Source organism: Heteronotia binoei, chromosome 1 (genome assembly GCF_032191835.1).
Source record: "Heteronotia binoei isolate CCM8104 ecotype False Entrance Well chromosome 1, APGP_CSIRO_Hbin_v1, whole genome shotgun sequence".
Taxonomy (NCBI): Eukaryota; Metazoa; Chordata; class Lepidosauria; order Squamata; family Gekkonidae; genus Heteronotia; species Heteronotia binoei.
Genome location: NC_083223.1, coordinates 285,706,268 through 285,734,064, shown reverse-complemented (window position 1 = coordinate 285,734,064; position 27,797 = coordinate 285,706,268). Strand labels below are relative to the sequence as shown.

The 27,797-nt window shown below is 53.5% G+C and overlaps 2 protein-coding genes across 2 annotated transcripts in view; one reads left to right on the top strand and one right to left on the bottom strand.

Annotated features, from left to right (window-relative positions):
- PEAR1 (platelet endothelial aggregation receptor 1) overlaps nucleotides 1-8,077 on the top strand; it is a 30,452-nt gene extending 22,375 nt beyond the window's left edge. Inside the window, exons 17-21 of the mRNA XM_060256743.1 lie at nucleotides 280-377; nucleotides 4,172-4,328; nucleotides 4,599-4,658; nucleotides 5,345-5,551; nucleotides 7,893-8,077. Of these exons, the coding sequence (XP_060112726.1) occupies nucleotides 280-377; nucleotides 4,172-4,328; nucleotides 4,599-4,658; nucleotides 5,345-5,551; nucleotides 7,893-8,056 (686 nt within the window). The 3' untranslated portion in view covers nucleotides 8,057-8,077. The remainder of the gene's footprint in view (nucleotides 1-279; nucleotides 378-4,171; nucleotides 4,329-4,598; nucleotides 4,659-5,344; nucleotides 5,552-7,892) is intronic.
- A 1,543-nt stretch (nucleotides 8,078-9,620) lies between these two features.
- Nucleotides 9,621-27,797, bottom strand: part of INSRR (insulin receptor related receptor) — a 74,952-nt gene continuing 56,775 nt past the window's right edge. The window contains 11 exon segments of the mRNA XM_060261303.1: nucleotides 9,621-9,942; nucleotides 10,118-10,252; nucleotides 10,835-10,964; nucleotides 13,688-13,792; nucleotides 13,795-13,846; nucleotides 14,203-14,313; nucleotides 14,761-14,990; nucleotides 15,252-15,322; nucleotides 18,099-18,210; nucleotides 23,910-24,075; nucleotides 24,266-24,402. Coding sequence (XP_060117286.1) covers nucleotides 9,621-9,942; nucleotides 10,118-10,252; nucleotides 10,835-10,964; nucleotides 13,688-13,792; nucleotides 13,795-13,846; nucleotides 14,203-14,313; nucleotides 14,761-14,990; nucleotides 15,252-15,322; nucleotides 18,099-18,210; nucleotides 23,910-24,075; nucleotides 24,266-24,402 — 1,571 coding nt within the window.

Sequence of the window (27,797 nt, the reverse complement as noted above, 5' to 3'; positions counted from 1 at the left end):
TTCCACTGGATGCTGGCTCTTTTCTCTTTTTTAATTTAAAAAGAAATTATAAAGAGTATTTATTGATGCTCTTGCTTTTTCTGGCTGTTACGGGCAGACTCACCCGGTGACCCCTCTGAGTGATCTGTTGTCTTTTTAGAAAATGATACTGATTGTTGCATTTAAAATGTGTGCATTTCTCTAAAACAAGGCTGTCGGTCAGAATGGCTGAGTCAGCTCCTTCCAAGCGGTGGATGGGATGTGCCATGATGCTCTCTCTCTCTCTCTCTCTCTGCCCAGACATCCCGCCCAGCTATGCCCACTATTACTCCAACCCCAGCTACAACACCCTGTCGCCTTGCCTGCCCAGCCTTCCAGAGCAGCCTGCCCCTGGCAAGGTAAGGGCCGCCACTGAGTCTCCCGGGGGGGGGGGGCAGGCAAACCCCCCCCCAACAGAAAGGGGCTGGACGGGCCCGCCTGACCACGGGCCCATTCTTCATTGTTCGCTGTGGCCTTTCTCACTGAAGCTCTGTGGATTGCATGGGCAAAAAGAACATCATGGGGCAGTCTGATACTCACAACACCCCTGGATGACGAAATTAGAGACCAAGTGGGCGGGGGGGGGGGGACACGTGAGAGTTGGGAGGGGGTTTCCCTGGACCCAGCATGGCCCCCAGGCTCCTCCAACAGCCGCTTGCCCAAGGAACACACTGTTACTGGGGGGGCGGAATTAAACACACACACACGTGCATATTAGAGTTCCGATGGGGGGGGGTACTTCCGCAGCTTTGGTGCCATGGCTGAGAAAGCCTCCCCCAGCGGAGGGGGTGGGAAACGAGGCTTTCAAAGCGCCAGCAGCGCCTGTGACTGGACCTCTCTTGCCAGCCTCACTTGGCCGCAGCAGCAGGGGCAGCTCTCTCTTCTTCATCATCATCACCATCATCAGTTTGGGGCCAGCTGGAGCCTAATGGTGACAAATGGTCACAGGGAGGGGAATCGATTCCTGTAAGAAGCTTGAGAAATTGGATGAGCCGATCAATTTCAATTCCACCTCCGCAGGGAGCTAAGGCGACTAATGCAAGACAACCCCCTAAATCTTTATTGGAACTTTGAGGTCTTGGAGATAAGCTGGGGCTGAACTGCGGGGGGAGGTGTGGAATCGAGGACTCCTCATTTGGGGAGAGAGGGAATGGAGGGAGAACACAGAAGCCCCTGAGCTAAGACAAAAATGTGTGAGCTGGAGGCTAAAAACCTGTGAGCTAGTTGCGCTAACTGGTTCCAATCTCTGCTCTGTGACTTTGAGGGAGTCATAAGAACATAAGAGAAACCCTGTTGGGTCAGGCCAATGGCCCCTCCAGTCCAACACTCTGTGTCACATAAGAACATAAGAGAAGCCATGGGTCAGGCCAGTGGCCCCTCCAGTCCAACACTCTGTGTCACATAAGAACATAAGAGAAGCCATGGGTCAGGCCAATGGCCCATCCAGTCCAACACTCTGTGTCACATAAGAACATAAGAGAAGCCTTGTTGGATCAGGCCAGTGGCCCATCCAGTCCAACACTCTGTGTCACATAAGAACATAAGAGAAGCCATGTTGGATCAGGCCAGTGGCCCATCCAGTCCAACACTCTGTGTAACATAAGAACATAAGAGAAGCCATGTTGGATCAGGCCAGTGGCCCATCCAGTCCAACACTCTGTGTCACATAAGAACATAAGAGAAGCCATGGGTCAGGCCAATGGCCCATCCAGTCCAACACTCTGTGTCACATAAGAACATAAGAGAAGCCATGTTGGATCAGGCCAATGGCCCATCCAGTCCAGCACTCTGTGTCACATAAGAACATAAGAGAAGCCCTGTTGAGTCAGGCCAATGGCCCATCCAGTCCAACACTCTGGGTCACATAAGAACATAAGAGAAGCCATGTTGGATCAGGCCAGTGGCCCATCCAGTCCAACACTCTGTGTCACATAAGAACATAAGAGAAGCCCTGTTGAGTCAGGCCAATGGCCCATCCAGTCCAACACTCTGTGTAACATAAGAACATAAGAGAAGCCATGTTGGATCAGGCCAGTGGCCCATCCAGTCCAACACTTTGTGTTACATAAGAACATAAGAGAAGCCCTGTTGGATCAGGCCAGTGGCCCATCCAGTCCAACACTCTGTGTCACACAGTGTCCAAAAAAACCAAGTGTCATCAGGAAGTCCACCAGTGGGGCCAGGACACCAGAAGCCCTCCTACTGTGCCCCCCCATCACCAAGAAGACAGAGCATCACTTTGCCTAAGACATAAGAACATAAGAGAAGCCATGTTGGATCAGGCCAATGGCCCATCCAGTCCAACACTCTGTGTCACAGTGGCAAAAAAACCCCAAGTGTCATCAGGAGGTCCAGCAGTGGGGCCAGGACACCAGAAGCCCTCCCACTGTGCCCCCCCAGCACCCAGAAGACAGAGCATCCCTGGCCCAGACAGAGAGTTCCATCTATACCCCGTGGCTAAGAGCCACGAATGTACCTCTGCTCCATAATAAGAACAGAAGAGCGCTTCTCTCTCTGTCTGGCCTGTGTTGCGGGTAGATCCAGGTGGGCCCTGCCGTCTTGCTTGGAAGCAGCAGAACAAGGTCAGGAGCACCTCTAAGACCATCAAAGCTTCATTCTGGGTAGACAACTTGGTTGGAAGCAGTGTGCCCGCCCACCAAAACTCAGGCTCAGAATAAAACTTGGCTGGTCTTCAAGGTTCCTGGTTGGACGCAGGCTTGGTTCTCTAACTGGTGTGGCTGAAGTGGGAAAGGGGCAGGCCATGTTCCTCACTGGGGAGACAGGCAGGGCCTCTGATATTCTGGGACCAAGTGGAGAGGGGGGAGATTTTTCTCCAAACTTGGGGGACCCTGCAGGTTTGAAGAAAAAAGGGAAGCCTTACAGAAAATGGGGAGGAGGTTAAAAACACGCAAAGCAGAGGAGACTGCTGTTTGCACACCTCTGGTACCCGGCCCCCCACCCCCATCCCCCGATGTCCTCCTCTCTGGCACGGCTACCTCTGGCACAACAGCTGCCCCCCTCACCCGCCCTGCCAGGCCCAGCATGGCTTCCCTTGTCCCCACCTTCGCCAGCCAGGTCACAGTGGAGGCAGAAGAGGGAACCCAGAGACGGCTGCCCCCACCTTCGAGAGGGTGGACGAGCAGGCTGGGGGAGGAGTGGGAGTCATGCCCCCTGCCCCTCCACAGCCCCCTTCGGGGGTCCTTCTTCCCCACCTGCCCCACCGTCACCTCAGCGAACCTCCCCAAACTTTCACATCCACAATGGGGCAACAGCCCTGCAGCTGCCAGGTGGGATCGCAGGCCTCTTTGCTCACCCCCCCTTGCCTGCCCTGCTCAGCTGGCCCAGGAGGAACACCACTGCAGGACTGGGGGGCTCTGAGCATCACACCCATTGGGCAGCTGCTCTGCTGGTCATCAGTGTTGGTTGGTCCCTACAAAGCCCTTCAAGGCCTGAGACCCACCGGCCTGGAGATCCGATGCCTTTCTCTAAATGTCCCAAACGTGTCGAACAGCTGCTCCAAGAGGAAATTTCCAAAAGGGAATTGCAATGCACGAAAGTGGAACTCTGCAGGGAGCACATTTTCTGTTCCAACAGCAAGTGTTTGACTTCATCGCTTGTGGAACTTTTAGGTGCCCCTTTTCTCCTCCCTCTATACTACACTGTCTGTCGGGTGTGTTATTCCATCTGCACTGTATCATTCTCTTCTAGTGAAATCCTGTCTTATTGCCTTGGGCAGGGCCTGTATTTTTCCCTTTGTCTTTTAGAGCTCTGTGGTCCACTGTGGGTCTCTGCCAGAACAAGAAATGAAATGAATAAAACAAATAAAATAAGCACTGCCTCCTCCCACACTCCCCCCAGCTGCCCCCACCGAGGCCAGAGTTTGACCAGACAGCTGCCCAGCAGTTCCTCAGACTCTATGAGCTTCATAAAGGTCCCCTGTCATTTTAACCCAGAGAGAGCAGACCCTTATTCCACAGCGGATTGTGATTAAGCAGTGAGACCCACGAGAGCTGCATCCAAATCCCTTTGTGCTTTTGCCTCCTTCCTCTCCCGGGTGGAGGACCGGCACAGCAGGGCCTCAAGCTCTTGGGGAAGTCAAGGGGCTCTCCTGGGCTGACAGTGTCTCCCCCACCCCGCCCCTGTTTCTCGCCAGCTGAGCGGCAGCCAGCTTTTCTCCAGCAGCGCCAAAAGCCTGGAGCGGGACTGGGCAGGGCTCTACGGAGGGGGAGACTGCAACGCCACCCTCCCTGCGGAATGGAAGCTCCTTCAGGGCAGCGCTCCGGCACTGAGCCGTCCCCCGCCAGGGCCCGGTAAGGAGGAGTCCCTCGTGGGCTGCCCAATGCAGAACGACTGACTGGGGGGGGGGTGTTGGGACCAGGGCCCACTTTCTCTTCTGAACGACAGCCTTGCGGGGTGGGTGGGGGAGGCAGAGATTCTGCTTCCAGCCCTCGCCAGGACTACTCTTGACCTGCGGAGGCCAGGAGAGCCGCTGAGGGCCTGCTGCTCCCACGTGACAGGTGTGGGGTGCTCTTAAAGGGATCTTCACCTAACCCAACAGCCTACTTCCTTTCCCATAGGAGGAAGCCAGATTGACCGCAGCTACAGCTACACCAACGGACTAGGGAAATACCAGCACAGAGGTAATGCGGGGGGGGGGGGTTTGTTGGCCACTTAAAGGAGGGAACTGCCCCCCTCCCGCTTAGTCCTGCCCAGGAGCCCTTGCCTGAGGGGAAGTTGGACCCCAGCTGAAGGGAAGAACTGATCCGGGTGGGCAGCCGTGTGGCCCTCAGGCAACAGGATCAAGCGTGAGTCCAGTCAGGCACTTCTGAGACCAACCAAGCCTTCGTGTGCATTTGCACTTCATCAGATCTGACAAAGCGTGCACGCCCATGGAAGCTTCTACCCAGAACTGAACTTGGTTGGTCTTAAAAAAGCCGGACTTGGCTCATGTTTTGTGCTGTGGTGAAGAGCTGTGCAGGCAGGACACATGCACACGCACACACCCCGTGCTCAGAGGTGTGGCTCCACCACCCCACATCTGCCCAGGCCAGCAGCACCGTTGTCTCACTGAGGGGGAGGGGGCTTGGAGTCGTGCAGCCCGTCCAAAGAAAGAAGAACTGCTGTGCTCCGGGGTGCAAGTGCTCTTGTGTTTAAGAGGAGGCGCCAGGCGGGGAGCTTTGGCCCTTGCCCTGCAAGCCACAGGCAGGTAGGTGCAAAGGGGTCCAGGCCCCAGGGCCGCTGCCGTTCCACACAGCTCGGCCCCAGTGGCAGCTGCCGGGCTTGGGATTGCCTGCCCCCCCCCCCGACTTCCCTTGCTTTCCCGCAGAGCGTGGCCAGGAAGTGCCCTTGTGCCGCAGCAACAGCTCCCTGAGCAGCGAGAACCCCTACGCCACCATCAAGGACTTGCCCGTCCTGGCAGGCAAGCCCTCCGAGGGCAGCTACATGGAGATGAGGACTCCAGCCAAGCGAGAGATGTCCTACGCAGAGATCGGGCTCTTCGAAGAATCAGCCCAGAGCGTGGAGGGGGCAGGAGGTACTTCTGGGGAGCCTCATTTCAGACCCTCCCAAGTCCTGCACCACACTGTTGCGGAGAGGCCTGGAGAAGGAGCACAGAAGTTTCCTCTCTTCTCTCTGTCTGTCTGGTACATCGTTATTCTCTGAGCAGCTCAGAGCGGAGGTGTGGGTTTCCCTTCCCTCTTTGATCCTCACAACACTGTCAAGGGCAGCAGAAAGATCTGAACCTGGATCTCCCAGATCCTGGTCAACACTAACCAATATACCATACTGCTGGTCATTTTTCTTTATTGGATCTTGCATATACTAAAGAACTTCTAGTCCAGCCCCCTGTCTCACGCAGTGGCCAACCTGTTCCTCTGGAGGGCCAACAACAGGGCAGAGAGGCCGAGGCCTTCCCCTGAGAAGAACATCAGAAGAGCCCTGCTGGGTCAGACCAGGGAGGGTCCATCTAGTCCAGCCTCCTGTCTCACACAGTGGCCAGCCAATTTCTCTGGAGGGCCAACAACAGGGCACAGAGGCTGAGGCCTTCCCCTGAGAAGAACCTCAGAAGAGCCCTGATGGATCAGACCAGGGAGGGTCCATCTAGTCCAGCCTCCTGTCTCACACAGTGGCCAGCCTGTTCCTCTGGAGGGCCAGCAACAGGGCAAAGAGGCCCAGGCCTTCCCCTGAGAAGAGCATCAGAAGAGCCCTGCTGGGTCAGACCAGGGAGGGTCCATCTAGTCCAGCCTCCTGTCTCACACAGTGGCCAGCCAATTTCTCTGGAGGGCCAACAACAGGGCACAGAGGCTGAGGCCTTCCCCTGAGAAGAGCCCTGATGGATCAGACCAGGGAGGGTCCATCTAGTCCAGCCTCCTGTCTCACACAGTGGCCAGCCTGTTCCTCCGGAGGGCCAACAACAGGGCAGAGAGGCTGAGGCCTTCCCCTGAGAAGAACATCAGAAGAGCCCTGCTGGGTCAGACCAGGGAGGGTCCATCTAGTCCAGCCTCCTGTCTCACACAGTGGCCAACCAGTTCCTCTCGAGGGCCAACAACAGGGCAGAGAGGCCGAGGCCTTCTCCTGAGAAGAGCATCAGAAGAGCCCTGCTGGGTCAGACCAATGAGGGTTCATCCAGTCCAGCCTCCTGTCTCACACAGGGGCCAACCAGTTCCTCTGGAGGGCCAACAACAGGGCAGAGAGGCCAAGGCCTTCCCCTGAGAAGAGCATCAGAAGAGCCCTGCTGGGTCAGGCCAGGGAGGGTCCATCTAGTCCAGCCTCCTGTCTCACACAGTGGCCAACCAGTTCCTCTGGAGGGACAACAACAGGGCAGAGACGCCGAAGCCGCCTTCTGATCTTGACTCCTAGCTCTGGGATTCAGAGGTTTAGTGCCTTTGAATATGGAGGCTCCCCTCAGCTGCTATGGCTGAGAGACTAATCCCCCATGAATGTATCTCATCCCCCTTTTTGAGCTGTTTATTCTTGTGACCATCACTGCATCCTCTGGTGGCAAATTCCACATTTAAATCTCTCTCTGGGTCTTTCCTTTTGCCTGTCCTGTTCCCAGAAGGACCAATTAGAGACGGTGCCCAGCTCCTTTGAGCTCTAGGGGATCCTCTGCAGAGTTTTGACAGCCATAAGAGACGTTCAAGTGGCTGCTGGTTGGTTGGCTAAGACCACCTGACTGTACGGAACAGGTCTCCCTTGGACTAGACGGCCCACAGTCCTGCAAAAGGCATTGCCTCCTTAGCCACACTCCCCCCACCCCACAGAGCTGCAGGCAGCTTCCAAGATGGGGGGGGGGCTTGCTTTTTTCATTTGGGGGATCTTTGTCTGCCTCCCTTCTGGGGGGGGGGAGCTGCGGGTGCTGCTGCAGACGGCCTCTCCATCCCTCCCTCCTCTGCACCCTCATGACCCCCCTGTGAGGTAGGCCAGCTTGAGAGCGAGTGAGAGAGCCAGCCACTGGCCCCCACGGCATTCAGGAAGCTTCACAGCAGAGTAGAGGTTCAAACCCAGGTCCAGCCTCCTCAGCAGTCAAGCACGTGGGGCCTTCATGCTGTTTTGGACACCCCCAGCCCCAGCAGGCCCCACATGGCTTGGATTAGCCGCCCTGGAGACCTCTGAGTGCCAGTCGCTGGCAGGAGAGAACCCACCCACCCCCTTCCTTCTGCAAATAACTCCCCCCCTCCCCGTTGTGCCCAGGAGCCAAAGAGCGGCTTGCAGCCAGCCAGCCAGCCTATCTGCAGGGCAGCTCTACACAATCCTGTGAAAAGCAGCGGCTTCCCCAGGGGGCCCCCAGAAGCCAGTTCCCAGTGGCTCGGCCCCCTGGCCAAGCTCTGGGGCCTGCGTTCACCTGCCTCTCCCTTTCCTTCTCTTCTTTGCAGAAAACGGCTCACTTGGGGCAGGAGGCAGCATCTCACAGGCAGCTCCTGGCGTGCCCCCCAATCACTACGACTCCCCGAAGAACAGCCACATCCCCAGCCACTATGACATGCCGCCCGTTCGCCACTACTCGCCTTCCCCACCACCCAGGAGACAAGACAGATGAGGCCAGGCCGGCGCGGCACAGCCCCTCACTGCCACTGTCTAGCCCCCCACGCACCCACCCCGGTGGGAGCCAGCACTTGTCCAGAGGGCCTGTCCGTCCGGCCGCAGCCTCTCCCTGGACCCAGCCTTCCTCCGGCTCTGGCTGCCTCTTTCCTTCCACAAGGACCTCCCTGCCCCTTTCGGCTAGAGAGGGAGACGACAGCCTGCAGGGCACACGGGGCGGGTGGGGGGCTTCACAGGTGGGGGCTCTTCTGGCACAGGATTGCTGAGGCCACGTCCCTGCCCAGGTTGGGGAGGGCCAAAGCTGGCATCCAGCTTCCGGACAGAGGAGCACAGGTGTCTGGCAGGTGTGCCCCATGGTCAGAACCTGTCCCCGTGCTTCCAAGGGAGTCAGCACGCCAACAAGGGGGACGTGTTCCCTTCCGCGACTTTCTTTCTGAGGTCTCCTTTGGGGGCAGCTGGGCCCACTGCACAAGCAAGGTGGAAGAAGGAAGGAAGGAAGTGGTCTGCACGCAGGGCCAGGCCTCCTCTGGTCTGGGACTCGGGCAGAGAAGCACCTCTTTGAATGAGACCTCTTCTTAGAGCACCTCTTTGAATGAGACATGCCTGCTTCTTGAGCAGGTGCTGCTGTGTTCTACACCTGAGCCATGTCCCCCCCGCCCTGCTGGCATCTCCCTGCCTCGAGATCAAGAGAGAACATTTTGCGGTGTGATGGGCAGATCTACCAGCCTCTACCCGGCTTCCTTCCTTCCTGGACTCAGAGCTTCCTTGTCTGAAGCCAGGACGGCCAGTGGGCATCCTAAGGCTGTGAATCTTCTCAAGAGAAATCACTGGCACTGTTTGGGGAGGAGGGGGGAAATATGAGAAGCACACGGGTTGCGTTGTGGACTGAAACATTGAACAGTTGCTTTTAAAACGTCTTATTTGCACACAGGATGGGCACTTCCTCTCTGTCTTTGTTAGAACTTACGTTGGGTCCCAGCAGGCTGTCCCCAGAAACAAAGAGAGGAGAGGGCCGTGACACTCCGTCCTTGTGGTCAAAGATGAGGGGGGGGGTCCCAGACCCTTCCTGCTGACCATGTGGGCTCTACAGTCTGCTTTCAGCCTATGACAAGCCCCCCAACGAAAGACCTTCATCTCTTCTTGCTCCACAAGACAAAGAGGGTGGGCTTAGCACCCCGCACACTCCACACACACACACTTTTTGCCATTTTCTGGATTAACTGGGAGGAGGGAGCTGCTGCCAGCAATGGGAAGGAAGTCTTGGTGATGTTTCTAGGGGACAGTACTTTTGTTGCAAGGGGGGGGGGGGCTCCATGTCCCCAGTCCAGAAGTCTCAGGGGCACAAAGTCCAAATGTGGCTGCATTCCGAGAGCGGCCTCTTTCCAGAGCCATCTTGGCACAAAGTTCCCAAAGTCAACTTGAGCTGGGCTGAGTCACTCACGACTCCTGACACCCCACCCCACCCCACCCCCAGCCGATCCAGTCCAGCAGAGCAAGTTCTGTTCCCGTCGGGATGCTCCATGGGAAGTGTGCCAGGAGGAGGAGAGGGGGCCGGGCCAGCTTCAGAGGCGGGGCTTCCCGTTGCTGTGGCAGCAGTTTGTGGGCTGGTCCAGGGCCAGGAGGGGGCTGCCCTTGGGGGGGGAGCCTGGGGGTGGGGGCAAAGGCAGCAGCTCCTCCCACCCCTCCAGCAGCTGCTCCGTCTCGGTCTCCAATGTCCCCTCCGTCTCCTCCTCGCAGGAGCTGTGGGGCTTGTTCTCTGTGCTGCAGAAGAAGGCATGCTTGTGGAAACTGGGGCTCATGTCTTCCTGGATGCTCTCCAGGATCTGGACGAAGGTGGGGCGGAGGCGGGGGTTCTGCTGCCAGCACCACGTCATCAGTCCATGCCTGGAAGGGAAGGAGAAGGAAGGAGAAGGGGGCAGCAGCAGCAGGGGAGAGCTGGGCCTCTAGCCCCTTGCAGAGGCCCCGCCTACCCCTGCCCCGCCACTGCCCTCTGCTGGTGGGCTCCCTCCTCTGGGGCAGGTTCCCCCAGATGCTGCTGCTAGGGGGGGGGGCCACTCACAGCTTCTCGGGACAAGTCTCTGGCTTCTCCAGCACTCCGTTGTCCATGACAAAGTGCAGCACCTGCTCGTTGGACATGCCCTGGTAGGGCTGCTCTGCGAGGGTCGTGATCTCCCACAGCACCACCCCGAAGGACCTGCAGCAGGGAGGGAGAAGGAGCCCCTGCACAGCCTGATCGTCTCGCCTCTGGTCCACAGGGGAGGGCGAAGACGGGCAGGTGGTGCCCAGAAGCTGCCCGGGTAGAGTGCTGAGCCAGCCCCCTTGACCGCGGGCTTCTGGGCCTGCCTTGTCTCCCTGCCGTTGCCGTTTCCTCCTGCGGCTGAGCTGGGAGAGCAGATTCCTGTGTTCACAGCCCACAGGCCACCGCAAGGACCTGGGATCAGTTCCTGACACCCAGCGATCCAGTCTGGGGCAAGACCCCGCTGCCCAGGGAGAGGGAGTGTGGGCTCCCCTTTCTCCTAGCCTGCAGTGGCCCCGGAAGGGGGGGGGGGCAGGAGGCTCTTAATTGCCATGTTGGGGGAACGGACATGTGCCGATGGCTACGCGCCAGCCAGCCGGTCTAATTACGGCCCGCAGGCCTTTCAGAAGCTGAGAAACACCAGCTACGGAGAATCTCAACCCGGGTCAGTCATGCAAACATCTCCCCCAGCTTGCCTGTTTCGCCTGGAGCAGAAGAGCCTTGGAACTGCCCCCCAGGCATTCCCCAGAGAAGACCTACCAGATGTCGGACTGGGTGTTGAAGATTCCGTCCTTGAGGGCCTCGGGGGACATCCAGCGGACGGGCAGCAGGCCTTTCCCCCCTTTGCGGTAGTAGTCCGTCTCGTAGATGTCTCTGGTCATGCCGAAGTCTTTCGAGAGGGGGGGGGCCGAGAGGGGGGGCAGCATAAATGCGAGAAGGCAGGCTGGCCATTCTGGGCCCCCTCGGCACTGAGCAGGCACAGACTGGGGGAGGGGGGAGGCAAAGGCAGGCCCACAGACACAACCCCTGAACTCTGCCCTCAGGATCAAACCCGACTCCCCCCAGCCCCTCCTGGGGTCTCCATTGGCTGCAGCCGGCCAGGGTGTCCTCTGGCAGAGGCCTCCTGCCAGAACCTGCTGGGAGAGGGTCCCTGGGGCGGTGGGGGGGCTCCAGCCTGGGGGTCTTCCTCCTGGCCCACGGCTCCTACCAGCTCGCCCCAGGCAGGCCCTGGGACTGGCAGAGCTGGCTTTGGAGCACTGAGCTCCCTCGGTCCTGCCCCAGCCTCACAGGCTTTGCGCTCTGCAGGGCCGCCATGGAACAAGCAGCCGCTCTTCTGGGGTCCGCGGGGGATGGTGGATGGGGCTGGCGGCAGGCAGGCAGGACGCCCTCTGCTCAGGGCTTCAAGCACAGGCCAGGCGGCTGCGGGCCCAAGAGCAGCTCCAGCTAGGTTCAGACCTGCGATGCGTCTTGGCCACTGGCCAGCATCCTGTTTCACACAGCGGGCAACCAACCCGGGCAGGGAGCGCCCATCCCTTAACTCCCCAGGGACCATCTAATGCCGTCTTCGTTAAGCAGCCCTTTGGTTCTTTTGCTGCCCGAAGGCCAATCTTCTGTGGGTGAGGAAATGCATCTTCTGCGCCTGGAGGCTTTAACGCCACTCTCCTGGGGCAGACCTTCCACTTTTTAAAAGAAGCCTCTCTTTTTTTGCTTTTTGGCCTTTTGGGGGCTTTTTTGACGTGGGCTGTTAACAGACGGTTGTCCTTGAGAGTCCCCCTTTCTGGCTTGGAGGGGTCACACTCTGTGGGCCTCAGTTGGTCTAGTGTTAGGCAGTTTCCAGACGTCTGGGAGAGATCTGATTCTCTAACTTCTCACCAGACAAGGTAATTTGTTGTGGCTGCCTGGTTGTTAATTTAATTCTGCGCAAAATCAGACTTGCAATGGAGATTTCACACACCCAGAATGAAGTTTCTGCCTGCTCTGCAGTTCCAGCCACTGTTCCCCTTCCATATCTGATGTGCACTCACTTCCCTTCCCACTGTGTTCTCACGGGGCCCTCAGGATTCTCTCCACCACCACCCCTTTTCAGGATATGCATTTTCTTTTTGGAACGGGCGACGCTGCATAGAGTTAACACATCATCTTTTCTTTTTAAAAAAATCAGAAAACCGTGGCTGTCCAGCATAAGGCAGGCACAGAATGTGAAGTCGGAGCATAACAGGCCTTAGAAGCCATCTTTAATCTAAGTGTTTCCGTGTTTCCTAAGTTTAAGTTTTAAAGTTTAATTCAATTTATACCCCGCCTTCCCCGCAAAGGCGGACTCAGGACGGCCAGGATTTCCAAAACACTCCAGTATACTTTCTTGAGCATATTTGGCTCTTTTGGTTTCTAGAAGGCAGGGATACTCTGTCCAGTACCCAGACTCCTTTGCTAACATACCAGTACACTTCTTGAGGGTTTTTTTCCTGACCAGGATTTAAAAAGCAATTTCTAAACACACCAGATCGAGGATCACTCCAGTCTTCAGAGCCATCTCCCTTTTCAGCTGGGCACTAGAAGATCTATCCCTTTTTCTGGTCTGAATGGGAGTCTTCACAATCAACCCACTCCTCCTGCCAACCTCTCCAGTACTCCGTCCATGTTAAACTGCTCTCAGTCAGGGCTAAGCACAAACCCTGTCAGCACTAAACCCTTCTCAGTCAGGGCTAGACTCAGACTCGTCAGTACAATGAGGGGAAATTCCCAAGTGGAGCTTGTACGCCAGTGAAGGGGGAGTAGACTTTGAGGGGCACAAAATGGTGTGGGGGGATCCGAGGAATCTGTACGCTTTTGAATCACCTTCAGCTTCGAAGTGAAACAAGGAAAATTTTGGCACAAAAGTACTTTCAGAAAACTCAGGAAAACAGCAATTAGAAAGTGATCTGAGCTTTGAAGGGAGGAAAATCAATGCAGAACAAAAAAGAAAGCCCAGCAGACATGCACGGTGAAAAGAAGGGAAGCACCCAGTGCATAATAGGCTTAAGCCACTGCACAAAGCATAAGAAGCACTTAAAACATATGAACTGCATCTTGTGCCAGTACTGATTGACCTCAGCGTTCTTTGGTGGTTTAGCTCCGACTTTTTACCCTGATTGCACCTGACCTTTCCCCTCTATGGTGAATAAAATATTTTGTGCTTTTTTGTTTTAGTTTTCAAAAGCCTCATGAGGGTCATTCCAGGTGTTGAAGAGGGAGACCTTCTCCCCTTCCTCCAGTTCCCGAGCCGAGCCAGCAGCAAAGCATCACATGGCAGGAGGATGGTCCACGTACAGTGGCCCAAACGGGGGGTAAATCTGCACCCCCATAAGAGCTGCCTTGGTCCGAGCTGGTTGGCCCAGGTGAGCCCGATCTCATGGGACCTCAGAGGCTCAGCAGGGCCAGCTCTGGGTAAAACCTGGGTGGGAGTGCAGGCAATGGCCACTGAAGCCACCCCACACATCTCTTGCCTAAAAACCCCGGGGGAGGGGTAGTTTCCTCCAAAGATCGGATGTGACCATGGTGCCTTATGGCTGATATCCTGAAGTCCCTTCTGCACCATCTAACGCCCCACTCAGCCCGCTTCTGTCCTTCTCCTACCTCCAATCTTCACGGTGAAGTCCTCGGACACCATGCAGTTGCGGGCAGCGAGGTCCCGGTGAACAAATTTCTTGGCGTTCAGGTAAGCCATGCCGTCAGCGATTTCCCAGCCATCTGGATCATGTCCTTCAGCGAAGGGGGAGGCAGGCCAGGGTTGTTCTGGCAGAACACGGGGGGAAGAGGCCGATGGATTGGGGCACAGGGAGCCCCTCGCCAGCACCAGACAGCCAAGACCCCCAACGGGCCTCCCACCCCGTCACGTTCTCCACCTTCCCTGGGAAGAGCCTGCTCTCTGCCCACCTTCTGGAAAGAGGGCCTCAGCCAGGCCAGGAGAAAGTCTCAGAGTGGACACAGGTTGGGAGAGGGCAGAGGCCGTGAAGCCTGCCTGTTCTGGGGAGTAGCAGGGACGACTGAAGAAGAAGGGACGCAACCAATCGGCAGTTTTCAGGCTCCCTAAAATTCTGGGTTTGGCAGCCAGCCCTTCCTTCCCTTGAGGCCTCAGGGTTTAAACCCACCTCTGCTTCCGGCCGGAGAGAACGAAGGAAGCTCTTCAGGTCTCCTCGCGTCATCAGCTCCATAATGACCAGAGCCGGCTGCCCTTGGGAGACCACGCCCAGGAGGCGGACCTGAGGAGCGGGCATTGCCAAGCCAGCATCACTGCCAAGGGCAAGAGGCCCACATCCCCCACACCCAGGGGCTGGCCCATATAGTCCCGCCCCCTCACCACCACCCACACCATCCCCTCTGCCAGGAAAGGCCCGCACAGCTCATGTTCCCTCTAAGCTGAGTTAGCGTGAGCTAGTTCACAGATTTTTAGCCTCCAGCTCACACCTTCTTCTCTTAGCTCAGGAAAAATGGCCCCAGAGCACCAGTAGCTCACAAAGCAGAGTTTTTGCTCACGAGTCTGCAGCTGAGAGGGGCCTGCCTGCCTCCAGCCATCTGGGACTGCGGGGGGCGGGGCCAGGGCTCCCTGACAAATGACTGACAGGGACTTCTTTCCCACCCACCTGTCCCTGGCCCCGCCTGCTTCCCTGTGTGCTCCCAGCCCCTCCCTCCCCATCGCAGGCACCTACCACGTGGTGGCAGCGGAAGGCCTTCATCACGGAGGCCTCGTTGAGGAACTCGATGCTCTCCCGGCGGGTGGCCATCTCGTTGACCGTCTTCAGGGCAACTCGGGTCTCCTGGCCCTCCTGCTCCAGGTCCCTGGCCACCCCCTCATACACCATCCCAAAGGAGCCTTGGCCCAGCTCCCGAAGCACCGTCACTTTCTCCCGCGGCACCTCCCACTCATCCGGGATGTACACTGGGGGGGAGGCAGAGGGAGGGGCTTGGGAGGGGGCCGGCCTGGCTGCAGAGAGCAGCCTCCAGGCCCCCTCAACTCGAGTTCTTTGGGGCCAATCCCACCCACACCAAGGGGAGCCCTGCAAGACCCAGCCAGCCGGTCTGGCCCTGGTACACCTGCTGGGCTGGATGGCCAGATCCAGCAGAGCTCTCCTTAGGTCCTTCTGCATCTCCAGGCCCCTTCTTAGGTCTTGAAGGCATCTGAAGCAGGCCAAGTACTCACTGTTGGAGGTGCTGAAGTACTCTGGATTGACGGAAGCATAAAGCGCACCGCTGGGGTATCTGTCATTGTTCCTGGAATGGACGACAAGACCGGAAGGCTTTTCTCTTCCATGGGGCCTTCCCTCTGTGACCCCTCCCTCATGACCCATGTCTAGGTGCCTCTTCTGATGTCTTTGCCTGTTTCTTAGCTCAGTTTTCAAGAGTTTTAGCTATATCTGTTTTGGTGGGTGGAGTGATTTTAATGGTTTTGAAATGTGATTTTTATCATACATGTTTTAATTTGTTAGCCACTTTGGTAGCCTGTGTGAGAACAGAAAGGCAGAATACAAATTCTGTAAAATTATCCAGGCCAACCCTCTGGAAGACTCATTGCAGCAGATATTTAAAAGTCATGAATTGTCAGAGAAAACACACCAGGAGTTATTTTGGGGGGCGAGGGGGGGAAGAGACACCCAGATCTATCTGTTGATGGATGGCAGACCGTCCTCCGCTCCTGACCATCTGTCTGAGGCGTTAGGAGCCATGGCGGGATGGCTGCAGCAGAGCCGACTGAAGTTAAATCCAACCCAGATGGAAGTCCTGTGCCTGAGTCGAGAGGGGGGGGGGGGTTCGTGCACCAACTCCCAGCCTTGGACGGTGCTGTTTTAGTGCCGACCCAACAGGTGGAGAGTTGGGCCTGCCTGCCTCCAGCCATCTGGGCCTCCATCTTTCCATGCAGGCCAAGGTCACGGCGGCTGCCGGGTCTGCCTTCTACCGTCTACGGCAGATCCGGCAGCTAGCACCATATCTATCCCCCCAAGACCTGGCCACAGTGACCCATGCAATGGTCACTTCCAGGTTGGACTACTGTAACTCGCTCTACGCTGGCTTGCCCTTGAAGCTGATCCGGAAACTGCAGCAGGTACAGAATGTGGCAGCTCTCCTGCTGACTGCACCACCTGTACGGGTGAGCATTCGGCCGGTGCTCTGCGGCCTGCACTGACTGCCCATAGAATACCAGGTCCGTTTCAAGGTGTTAGTCTTGACTTTTAAAGCCTTGCGTGGCCTGGGAACAACATACCTGCGGGACTGTCTCCCCCCGTATGTGCCCTGGAGGTCGCTCCGTTCGGCCTCCCAAGATCTTCTGACCATCCCTGGGCCCAGATGAGCCCAAGAGATGCCCAGCTTGCCTCCACCAGGGCCAGGACTTTCTTGGTCCTGGCCCCAACCTGGTGGAATTTATTTTATTTGATTTATATCCCGCCCTCCCCGCCAAAGCAGGCTCAGGGAAGCTCACAACAATCAGCTCCCTATGGAGATCTGGGCCCTACCTGGCTTGCTAGCCTTTTGTAGGGCCTGTAAAACGAAGCTGTTCCACCAGGCTTTTGGGGAGGCGGCGGGCAGCTACCCGTTAGATCGGTTGGCCTCCCCTGCGGTACCACCCTGTGGAACCACACTGCGGTACCATCCTGTACTACTAACTAGTTATTGTAATTGATTTTATTGTGATTTTATTATTACCTATATTGATGTACTCCGCCCTGAGCCCCCATGGGGAGATGGACGGAATGTAAGTAAACTAATAGTAACCATGGAAACTCAACATCAGTGTTCCCTCTAAGCTGAGGTGGGGTGAGCTAGCTCACAGTTTCTAAGCCTCCACGTCTCACACATTTTTGTCTTCGCCAGCGGCGTCACTGGGGCGGGGCCAAGGGGGGCCATCGCCCCTCCCCCAGAGCATTCTCATTGGCCCCCCTCTCCGCCTTGCGCAAGCGTCGACAGCCGCCTCTAGTTGCTGCCTGCCCGGAGCCCGCGCCTGGAGCAGTGAGTCACCCATGGAGTCGGAGGAGAGGGGATGGCGCTGGGACGCGGCTGAGTCAAGGCCTGACGCATGGTGGTTGGTTGGCTGGCGGGCGGCTCCTCCCGGGTGCTGGCGGGCCTGTGAAGGGAAGGGGGCTTCGCGGCGTCTACCGACCGGGGCACATCCGCCTGCTCTGCCCCAGGTGCGGGCTCTGGGCGGGCAGCAACTAGAGGCGGCCGTCGACGCTTGCGCAAGGCGGAGAGGGCGCAGCTCCCTCCAAAACACGGGCGGGGAAGGAGAGGGGCTTCCTGCCTTCCCACGCTTTTTGCGCAGCCAGCAGGGCACACTTGGCCCCAGGGTGCAACCCACCCTAGTGACGCCTCTGTCTTCGCTCAGAGCAAACTAACATGTAGGAGCCCAATTGCTCACTCACCACTTTAACGCCAGGAGCTCATGACGTAGAATTTTTGCCCACAAGCTTAGAGGAAGCATTGCTCAACAGGTGTGGCGTTTCTATTTAGTGTGCTTCATAAACATTGAATGACACTGTTATGAATTGTTATGAATCCAGTTCAGCAATTGCAAACAGAATACTATTTTCATCAGGACTTTATGTGAATCTTCGCCAGCCGTTCTCTTAGTTGTTGACTAAAAAGGAGTGGGGGGCCTTAGAATCAGCGGCAACCAAGACCTTCCCATTGGCTGTTTCACAATGTTGTGATGTTACAGCACTTGTGCAAAAAACCCATGGAAGTTCCTTCGCTGGCAGAGTACTTAATGGCACATTTAGGATGCTCCATAACTACTGAATTATGAATTGATGCATCCAGTGTGACGATCATCAGATATTTTCTTAGCAGGCGACTAAGGAAGAGTGAAAGACCTTTGAAAAGCCGGCAACCACCCCAACTGTTATGATGTTATAACATCACTGCGCATGCACCGGAAAAGGCAGTTGACAAAGTACGTGATGACACAGCTTCACAACCCCTTTTCAAAGGAAGTGTGGAACGCCCCCCCCCCGCCTTTTAGCAACAGGCAGGCATGGCCTTAGCAGGGCTCTCTGACCTTTTCTTGTTGTACAAGAAGACAAAGGCGGCCAGGGAGGCGAGGGCCACCATCAGCACGACAGGCATCAGGGCCAGCAGCACGAAGAAATTGCCGGGCTCCTCTTCCTCTACTTGGGAGAGAAAGGAAGGCGTCAAGATCACACAGTGACCCGATGAAGGTGACCAAGCCCCCCCCCCCCGCCCCATGGCTGCTCTCCGCCTCCCACAGCGAGCTCTCCAACAAGGCAGAGCCCTCTGTGTCCTTCTGAGCCCATTTTAGTACATGCAGGATGTGCTTTCAGAATTCCCCATTTCCTCATTTCCCAGAACGAGGTCACCAGGCAGACAAATTAACAGGCCTCAATTTCATGTCATTCTTTTTTTTTTACTCTTTAAACTTCTATTAACTTTTAAACAGTTTTGCAATAAGACATAGTGTGCAGTATAGCTACATTAATCATCTTTACAAAATAAATTTGAAATCTATTCCTATGAAGACAAACATATAACATTTGTGCATACAGCGTGTATTCTACTATAGGAAACCAGACTGCCACAGATTTACTTTCATAGTCACCTGAATACGTTGTCATCATATTATTAGAAATTTTACTCAGTATAAAGTATTCCCAAAGACAATGTTGCCGTTCAATTATTGTAGGTAAAGACTTTACTCTCCACTTAGTTGCCAATGTAGTACGAGCCACCACCGATAATAAAATATGTACAGTTTCATTCCACTGAAAGTTCTTGTTTGGGTCTGACCAGTTGCTTAATAATAAGATATCTGGGTCTAGAGCTAAGCTTATATTGGTAATTTGTTTAATTTGGTTAGCTGTTTTATTCCAGAAATTTTTTATATATATTTATAGGACCACCAACAATGGAAGTAGTCCCTTCTCTGACTACAATCTTTTTTTACAAGTGTAGTCTATGTTCTTGTCTACATGATTCATAACAGTTGGCAGTAAGAACCATCTCATGATCTCATGATAATTTTAAGAGTTTGTAATTTAATACTATATACCTTTGAAGTGCAGCAAGGAGATGTCCAAACAGAGATCCATTATCGTTCAGTTAATACACAATTTATATCTATGTGCCATTTTTTTTGTATTTTAAAAAGGATAAGTTTTTTAGATTCATTATTATCGCTCACATTTTGGAAAGTAGTCCCTTACTAGTAGAACCAAAGTTAATTAGTAGCTTTTCAAATTCAGTTTGCAGTCGTTCTATTGACTTTCTAATTGACAGAACACTTATTAAATGTTAAATTTGGAAATAATAAAACCACATAATTTTTTAGCCAATTTTCTCATCTTTTGTTTACTTAGTAATGCTGCTTTATCCATTAAGTCAGCGAGTCCTTTAATTCCATTTTTATTCCAAAGTGAATATGTCCTATCATGTTTTCCAGGTAAAAACCATTCTTGATTTGTAAATGAGGACTATAGTGAAATGTCAGGAGCTAGATGTTTTCTATATCTTTTCCAAGTTAAAACGGAGTGTTTTAAGAAAAAGTTTATTTCTCCAATATCAAAGGATTAAAAAAAAATCAAAGAGGGATTAAAAAAAATCAAAAAAGAGATATGGATCAAAATAGTGTTGTTCAATTTGGACTCATTCCAAGTGAGAGGATATAATAGCTCTACGACGGGCAGCTAAGGCAGACGCATCATAATAATGTTTAAAGTCTGGTAAATCAAACCCTCCTTTTTCATGATGTTTATAGATTTTTTAATTAATTCTGGATTTTTTTATTAGCCCATAATAAGTTTAATAATTCTTTTTGCAAGAGATTTAGTTCTCATTGGGGAATAGCGATAGGAATTATCCGAAAAAGATATGCTAATTTTGGTAATAAAAAACTATGAATTAAGTCCAATAAGAACATAAGAGAAGCCCTGTTGGATCAGGCCAATGGCCCATCCAGTCCAACACTCTGTGTCACACAGTGGCCAATATATACACACTGTGGCTAATAGCCACTGATGGACCTCTGCTCCATATTTTTATCCAATCCCCTCTTGAAGCTGGCTATGCTTGTAGCCACCACCACCTCCTGTGGCAGTGAATTCCACATGTTAATCACTCTTTGAGTGAAGAAGGACTTCCTTTTATCCGTTCTAACCCAACTGCTCAGCAATTTCATTGAATGCCCACAAGTTCTTGTATTGTGAGAAAGGGAGAAAAGGACTTCTTTCTCTACTTTCTCCATCCCATGCATAATCTTGTAAACCTCTATCATGTCACCCCGCAGTCGACATATCTCCAAGCTAAAGAGCCCCAATCTATCTGATAGGTAAATGTTATAGTATTCCATTTTTAATTAGTTTTTTTAACTTCCATAAATAAAGTATAAAAGTTAATTGTATATAATTTACTAAAATCAGCTGGTATGCTGATGCCCAAATATCACCAGTTCTTAGTCCAATTATAAGAAAAAAATTGTTTGATATAGTTTACGTCCCCTAAACAAAGCTTTATTAGATATATTTCAGATTTGGTCTTGTTAGAATGGAGACCTGAAATCTGATTATATTGGTCCAAGACCATTTGGGCTTCATGTAATGATGCACTTGGAGCTATTAAACAAAATACCACATCATCTGCATATAAACATATTTTGTGCATTTTATCCCCAATTGTTACTCCTTTAATTTTTGAATTTGGCCTGATAGATTCTGCCAGTGGCTCTATTGCCAAGGCAAACAGAAGCAGTGACTTCCCAATCTAGTTCCAAGTTGCAATGAATTTTTTTCAGATAAAAGTCTATTAACATAAATTTTAGTGGTAGGATTATGATAAATACCTTGAATAGCATTATGAAAACTTGGTCCAAATCCCATTCTGAAGACCTGAAGGACCGTCTCTCCCCACACGTTCCCCAGAGAGTACTGAGGTCTGGGATGCAAAACCTTCTCACCATCCCCGGGCCCAAAGAAGTCCGTCTCAAGACAACCAGAGACAGGGCCTTTTCTACAATGGCCCCCACATGGTGGAACCAGCTGCCGGAAGAGGTGAGGGCCCTGCGGGATCTTACTCAGTTCCGCAGGGCCTGTAAGACAAGCCTCTTCCGGTTAGCCTACGCCTGACTAGATAAATGTAGCTTATCAGACTTCAGTGAAATATACTGTATAGTTTTAACGTTAAGATTTTAAGGTTTTTAGGTTTTAAATGCTTCGACTTTTTTAAATGTAATAACCTTGCACTCTGTTTATTGTTTTATCGTTTGTTGTGAGCCGCCCTGAGCCATTTTATGGGAAGGGCGGGATATAAGTCATAGAATAAATAAAATAAATAAAATAAATTCTAGACACTACTTCTTTCAGATAAGGTATTTCTAGACTACTGAATGCTTTTTCCGCATCCAATGAGAGCAATAATGCCTCTTTATGATGTATATGACAGTGATTAATTATATAGACAATTCTTTCGGTATTGTCTGTAATATTTCTTTGACAAATAAAACCTGTTTGATCAGATTTACAGCACAATCCAGAGTGGGGGGAGTCTTTTGGGAGCAGACGAGCCGCTACGTGGGTGCAGGAAGGGTTTACACCGACGTACGACTGGCGCCACCACAGCGGAAGGGAGTTATGTGGGCAGGGGGCCGCCTGAGTGCCGTTCAGCCCAAGGGCAGCAGCGCCTGAGGGCTGCGCCCAAGTGTGGGCGGAAATGAGGCGGAGCGTGGCGTTCAGGCGGAGGAGGGGGTGGAGTTGGGGGTGTGGCCAGGCTTAGGCGGCTTCCTGAGCAGTTTGGCCCACGACACCCCCCCCCCGAGAGGTGCAACATTATAGCGGCATGTCCCATAGATACTCGTTGAAACCAAAAAACAAGGGTCTGCCAGTTCCTGGCCATACAGTCTTAGAGTGAGGGACAGGCGGGCACGCTGGTGACGGCTTTTGCACTGCGTGGTTCCTTTGACAATATCTTTGACTTGCGCGGGGGAGAGAGAGGTCTCTCCCCTGGGGCTAACTGCTTGTTTCCAGGTCTCCACAGGTTCCAGGCTCCCGGAGGCTCTGCATGCGAGGACTGTCGCCCATGGCTGGGTAAGTTCCACTGTTGTCCCCCCCCCCCCAGCCTCCCCCTCCCCTCGCTCTCGATCGCTCAGCTTCTCTGGCACGTGAACCAGGCAGTGTGCTCCAGCAGGGGGCATCTGCTGACCCCGCTCCCCCTGTGCTGCCGCCTGCTCCCTTCCCTTGATCTGCCCTCTGCCACGTTCCCAACCCCTGGCAGGGCACGGGGTGTGTGTGTGTGGCGGCTGCCCCGTTGCGGGGAGGTGGGTCAGAGACTGTCCGTTTAAGAGAGTGCCCGGCTGAAACGCAGCCTGCTCTTCCAGCTGCCGCCCCTACAGGTGCTCTTGATCTCTATCTCCGTTTTGCAGGTGGGACTCCAACAGAGAGGCTTCTGCGTGTGTCACTTCACCCCCCCCCCCCCACTCCCTCAGCTGTTTCTGCTCGCCGCTTGGAAAGGAGCCCTGCCCACGGCGAGACTGCCCAGCATGTGCCAGGGAGACTGTTGCACTCTGTTCTGGAAAAATAAAGTCTGAGCTGTGCCCTCTGTTGTCTCTCCCGCTTGGCATCTGCTGCACGTTCCCTGGATAACCCACCCCCGTCAGTGGCCTCTCCGAGGGAATGCCTGGGAGGGTGGCCAGGCTTGGTTGGGGGGGAACGGTCTATGAGCTGCCACGCTGTCCCCCGCATGGCTGGATAGGGGAGGGGAGTGCCGCCCCTCAGCCTGCCCAGGCTGACAGCCTACCCGACCCCACAGGGCTGTTGTGCGCAGGGCACTAAGGGGAGGCTGATGAAGTGGACTCAGAATTCTGTGGCTGATGCACTCGCACTCTGAGTTCCGCGGTCCCCGAGGGAGGTGTTCTGTGCACACGGCAGGGGGCGTCAGGGCAGCACAGGGGGTCTCTCGGTGGGGGAGTGTCTGCTGCTGGGCTGCTCACTCTCAGACACACATTCCAGCCACTGTCTATGACAGCGAACTCCTGCACTTGGCACTTCCTGCTTGTCTGCCTGCCATTGGCAGAGTCTCTGACAGCGGGAGGGTGTGAGGGGATTGACGGCTTCTCCGTGGTCCCGTGAGGGCCTGTCTCACCCCCACCTTGCCACCAAGCCAGGCTTCTCGGGCACGCATGCCCAGCCTCACTCCTGTTCTCTCCCCGTGTTGGTGGGCCGTCTCTCCTTTGCCTGTGATGGTCTGCCCATCATTGGCTCCGTTCTCTGTTGGGGGCGGGTTGGGGGTAGCTATCAGCCTCTCTGGGGCCGCCTCTCCCCATTCCTGACTGTCATGCGCCAGGCCTGGCCAATGGGGCGGGGGGTGGGCTGGCCCTCCCCTCCGGCTGCCTCCGCCTCCCTTGCGTGCCTCCACCAGTGGCATTGCATGGCGACCATCTTCATGGCAAGCTACACCTCTCCCCTCTCCAGCGCGCCGAAGTCCTCAGGAAGTGTACTAGCGGTGCAGCAGCTACGCCACAGCCAGCCGCCACTTATGGATTGGGCTGCCCACATAATAGGGATAATAAGTTGTAATCTATTAGCTAGCACTTTAGTAAAGATATTGTCATCAGCACTGAGGAGAGAGATTGGCTTATAAGAGGCAGGATTTTGTGGTTTCAGAATTGTAATTATAGTTGCTTCCGACCAAGAGTCTGGCATAATACCTGTTTTAAGTATCTCATCACACAAAGTTAAAGGTTCTACTAACTCTGTTTTAAAACATTTATAATATTCAACAGGATAAATTAATCCTGACACAAATAACTTTGTCCTTCTGCCAGGCAGCTCTCAGGTGGCCATGAGGCCTCCTGTCAAGGACTTACCTGGCCCAGGAATGTAAAACTTGATGAGTCCGGTCCATGAACCGTTCCCCGCCAAGGAAGTGGCTCGAACCTTAGCAGAATAGTTCCCTGGCAGGAGCAGGGCAAGGTGGAAGCCGCCATTTTGTGAATAGCGGTGGCGGGAAACACAAACCACGGTAGGGACTTTCTGCATGAAATGAAAGGGGTGGGGGAAGAAGAGAACCTGAGCAAGACCTCACAGCCCCCCTCCCCAATGGTTTGGGAACGAAGCATGGGTGAGGGCTCATCATGGTGGCTGAGCAGCTAAGGACTTTTTAGGCAAAACCAGGATTGTCCTTTTGTGTGCACCTGCCTGCTCCCCCCCGCGTCCTCCTCACCTCATTCTCCCAGCTGTACTTGATCTCGTACTTGAGGATGAGGCCGTTGGGGTTCTTGGGCTCCTCCCATCTCAGGTGGACACTGCTCTTGCCCGCCAGCTCCCAGGTCAGGTTCCCTGGAATGTCGTCTGCATGAGCTGGGGGGGGGAAGGGGGGAAGGTTAAGGAGGGTTCATGCATAGGATTCAGTTGGGCCCCTCCAGGAGGGCCCCAATCCCCTACAAGCCTGAACTCAAACCAAGAAGTAAAGTGGGGTATAACTGTTTTAATTAATAAATAATAAAATGAATGAGAAATGCAAATTCTCCAGAAACTTTGAAATCACTGAGGACAGTACTTGGGAAAAGTACCAGTGTCTTAGTTTTCTGAAAGCAAAATGGCAGGTGCACAATAGTTGAGAGAGAGCAGCAGCCGGTCCCGGTCATCCCGCCCCCCCAGCTGCTGGCTGCATCTGAATTTTTCCATCTTGTGCGTGGAAAGGGCCCTCCAGCTGCAGCTGGCCGATGGGCACGCCAGGCAGGTGCTTTGCAGGCAAGCGATGAAGCCAAGGGGGGGTGCCTGTCCCTCCCCAGGGAAGCCTTCCCGGCTGGTCTGGTCTCCCATCCAGAAACTGACCCTGCTGAGCTTCCGAAATCTGATGAGTCCAGGCTATACTCGACCATTCCACATCCCTTCTCTAGCTTAAGGACAGGAAAAAATATCAAATGCTTTTTGCGGTAAAGAAAAGCAAATGCATTATTTGAACAGAAAAGACTCATAATAGAACATGTGGAGAAACACCATTTTAGGCCTGTGCTTGTCTGGGAGTTGGCTAGAGGAGTCTATAAAACTCTAAGCAAGGCTTCGGCCTAGTCTCTTCCTCCTTCCCCACCACCCACCCCTGTGGCAGTGAAGTGGCCAAGTTTGCAGATGACACTAAATTGTTCAGGGTGATGAGAACCAGAGAGGATTGTGAGAAACTCCAAAGGGATCTGTTGAGGCTGGGTGAGTGGGCATCAACGTGGCAGATGAGGTTCAATGTGGCCAAGTGCAAAGTAATGCACATTGGGGCCAAGAATCCCAGCTACAAATACAAGTTGATGGGGTGTGAACTGGCAGAGACTGACCAAGAGAGAGATCTTGGGGTCGTGGTAGATAACTCACTGAAAATGTCAAGACAGTGTGCGATTGCAATAAAAAAGGCCAACGCCATGCTGGGAAATATTAGGAAGGGAATTGAAAACAAATCAGCCAGTATCATAATGCCCCTGTATAAATCGATGGCGCGGTCTCTGCAATTCTGGTCACCGCACCTCAAAAATAGGCTTCCCAACCCTCCCGCCCTGGCGGGGGACCCCAGGATTTACAGCCTCTTCTCCCGCCCTCCAAAAAAAACGGAAGCGGGGGGAGGGGGGGAAACGGCGCCAAGGAGCGTGGCGAGCCGCCCCATCTCGGAGGAGCAGCTAAAGTGAACTGGAGAAGAGGCGGTGGCAGCGCAGCAGCATCGCCCACTCTGCTGCGCCTCTGAGGTGAAATCAGAGAAGGGGAGGGTGGAGGGAAGGAAGACATTTAAAAAGGTGTGCCGTCCCTTGAAATGCGATGGCCAAAACTCCCGTTGGGGTTCAGTGATGCTTGTCACACCCTTGCTCCTAGCTCCACCCCAGTGTCTCCTGGCTCCACCCCCAAAGTCTCCTGGCTCCACCCCCAAAGTCCCCAGAGATTTCTTGAATTGGACTTGGCAACCCTACTCAAAAAGGATATTATAGCATTGGAAAAAGTGCAGAAAAGGGCAACTAGAATGATTACAGGTTTGGAACACTTTTCTTATGAAGAAAGGTTAAAACGCTTGGGGCTCTTTAGCTTGGAGAAATGTCAACTGCGGGGTGACATGATAGAGGTTTACAAGATTATGCATGGGATGGAGAAGGTAGAGAAAGAAGTACTTTTCTCCATTTCTCACAATAGAAGAACTTGTGGGCATTCAATGAAATTGCTGAGCAGTCGAGTTAGAACGGATAAAAGGAGTTACTTCTTCACCCAAAGGGTGATTAACATGTGGAATTCACTGCCACAGGAGGTGGTGGCGGCTACAAGCATAACCAGCTTCAAGAGGCTGTTAGATAAAAATATGGAGCAGAGGTCCATCAGTGGCTATTAGCCACAGTGTGTATATATATGTGTATATATAATATACACACGTTATATATATATATATATATATATATATATATATATATAAATTTTTGGCCACTGTGTGATACAGAGTGTTGGACTGGATGGGCCATTGGCCTGATTCAACATGGCTTCTCTTATGTTCTTATGTCTGAAAGCATAGGGTTGCCAAGTCCAATTCAAGAAATATCTGGGGACTTTGGGGGGTGGAGCCAGGAGACATAGGGGTGGAGCCATGAGCAAGGGTGTGACAAGCATAAATGAACTCCAAGGGAGTTCTGGCCATCACATTTAAAGGGACGGTGCACCTTTTCAATTCCTTCCTTCCATAGGAAATAATGAAAGATAGGGGCACCTTCTTTTGGGGCTCATAGAATTGGACCCCCTGGTCCAATCTTTTTGAAACTTGGGAGGTATTTTGGGGAGAGGCACTAGATGCTATACTGAAAATCTGGTGCCTCTACCCCAAAAAACAGCTCCCCCAGAGCCCCAGATACCTGTGGATCAATTCTCCATGATTTTCTATGGGAATAGATCTCCATTGGGAATAATAGAGTTCCCAGCAGACATTTCCCTCCCCCTCGTGCTTTCTGATGACCCTGAAGCGGGGGGAGGGTATCCAAACCAGGGGATCCCCTGCCCCCACCTGGGGATTGGCAACCCTATGGAAGCAGCACTTCTGCAGGCAGGAAGTCTTCCAGGCTGGTCTCCCAGAAGGCTGCAGGAGGGAAAGCCAGTTCCTGGGCGGGAACGGAGCTTTCTATTAGAGGTTTTTGGAGGGAAACAGGCAGTTAAAAGTTGTCAGGGGAAGCTGACAGTCGAGGGTCTGATCTGAGTCTTGGAGGCTGGTGAGTCGGTTCTGGATGGTCTGGTCAAGGAGAGAAGGAGCGTTTCCCCCTACTTTCATTTAGTTCTCTGTTCACTATTTTATAATGCCTGTATGTAGTTATAAATTTTAAATAAATATATTTGTCTGTTTAAAAAGGTAGCCCCCCTGCACCACCTAGGTTCCCCAGCCACCTTAAGAACATAAGAACATAAGAGAAGCCATGTTGGATCAGGCCAACGGCCCATCAAGTCCAACACTCTGTGTCACACAGTGGCAAAAAATTTTATATACACACATACACTGTGGCTAATAGCCACTGATGGACCTGTGCTCCATATTTTTATCTAAACCCCTCTTGAAGGTGACTATACTTGTGGCCGCCACCACCTCCTGTGGCAGTGAATTCCACATGTTAATCACCCTTTGGGTGAAGAAGTACTTCCTTCTATCCGTTTTAACCTGTCTGCTCAGCAATTTCATCGAATGCCCACGAGTTCTTGTATTGTGAGAAAGGGAGAAAAGGACTTCTTTCTCTACTTTCTCCATCCCATGC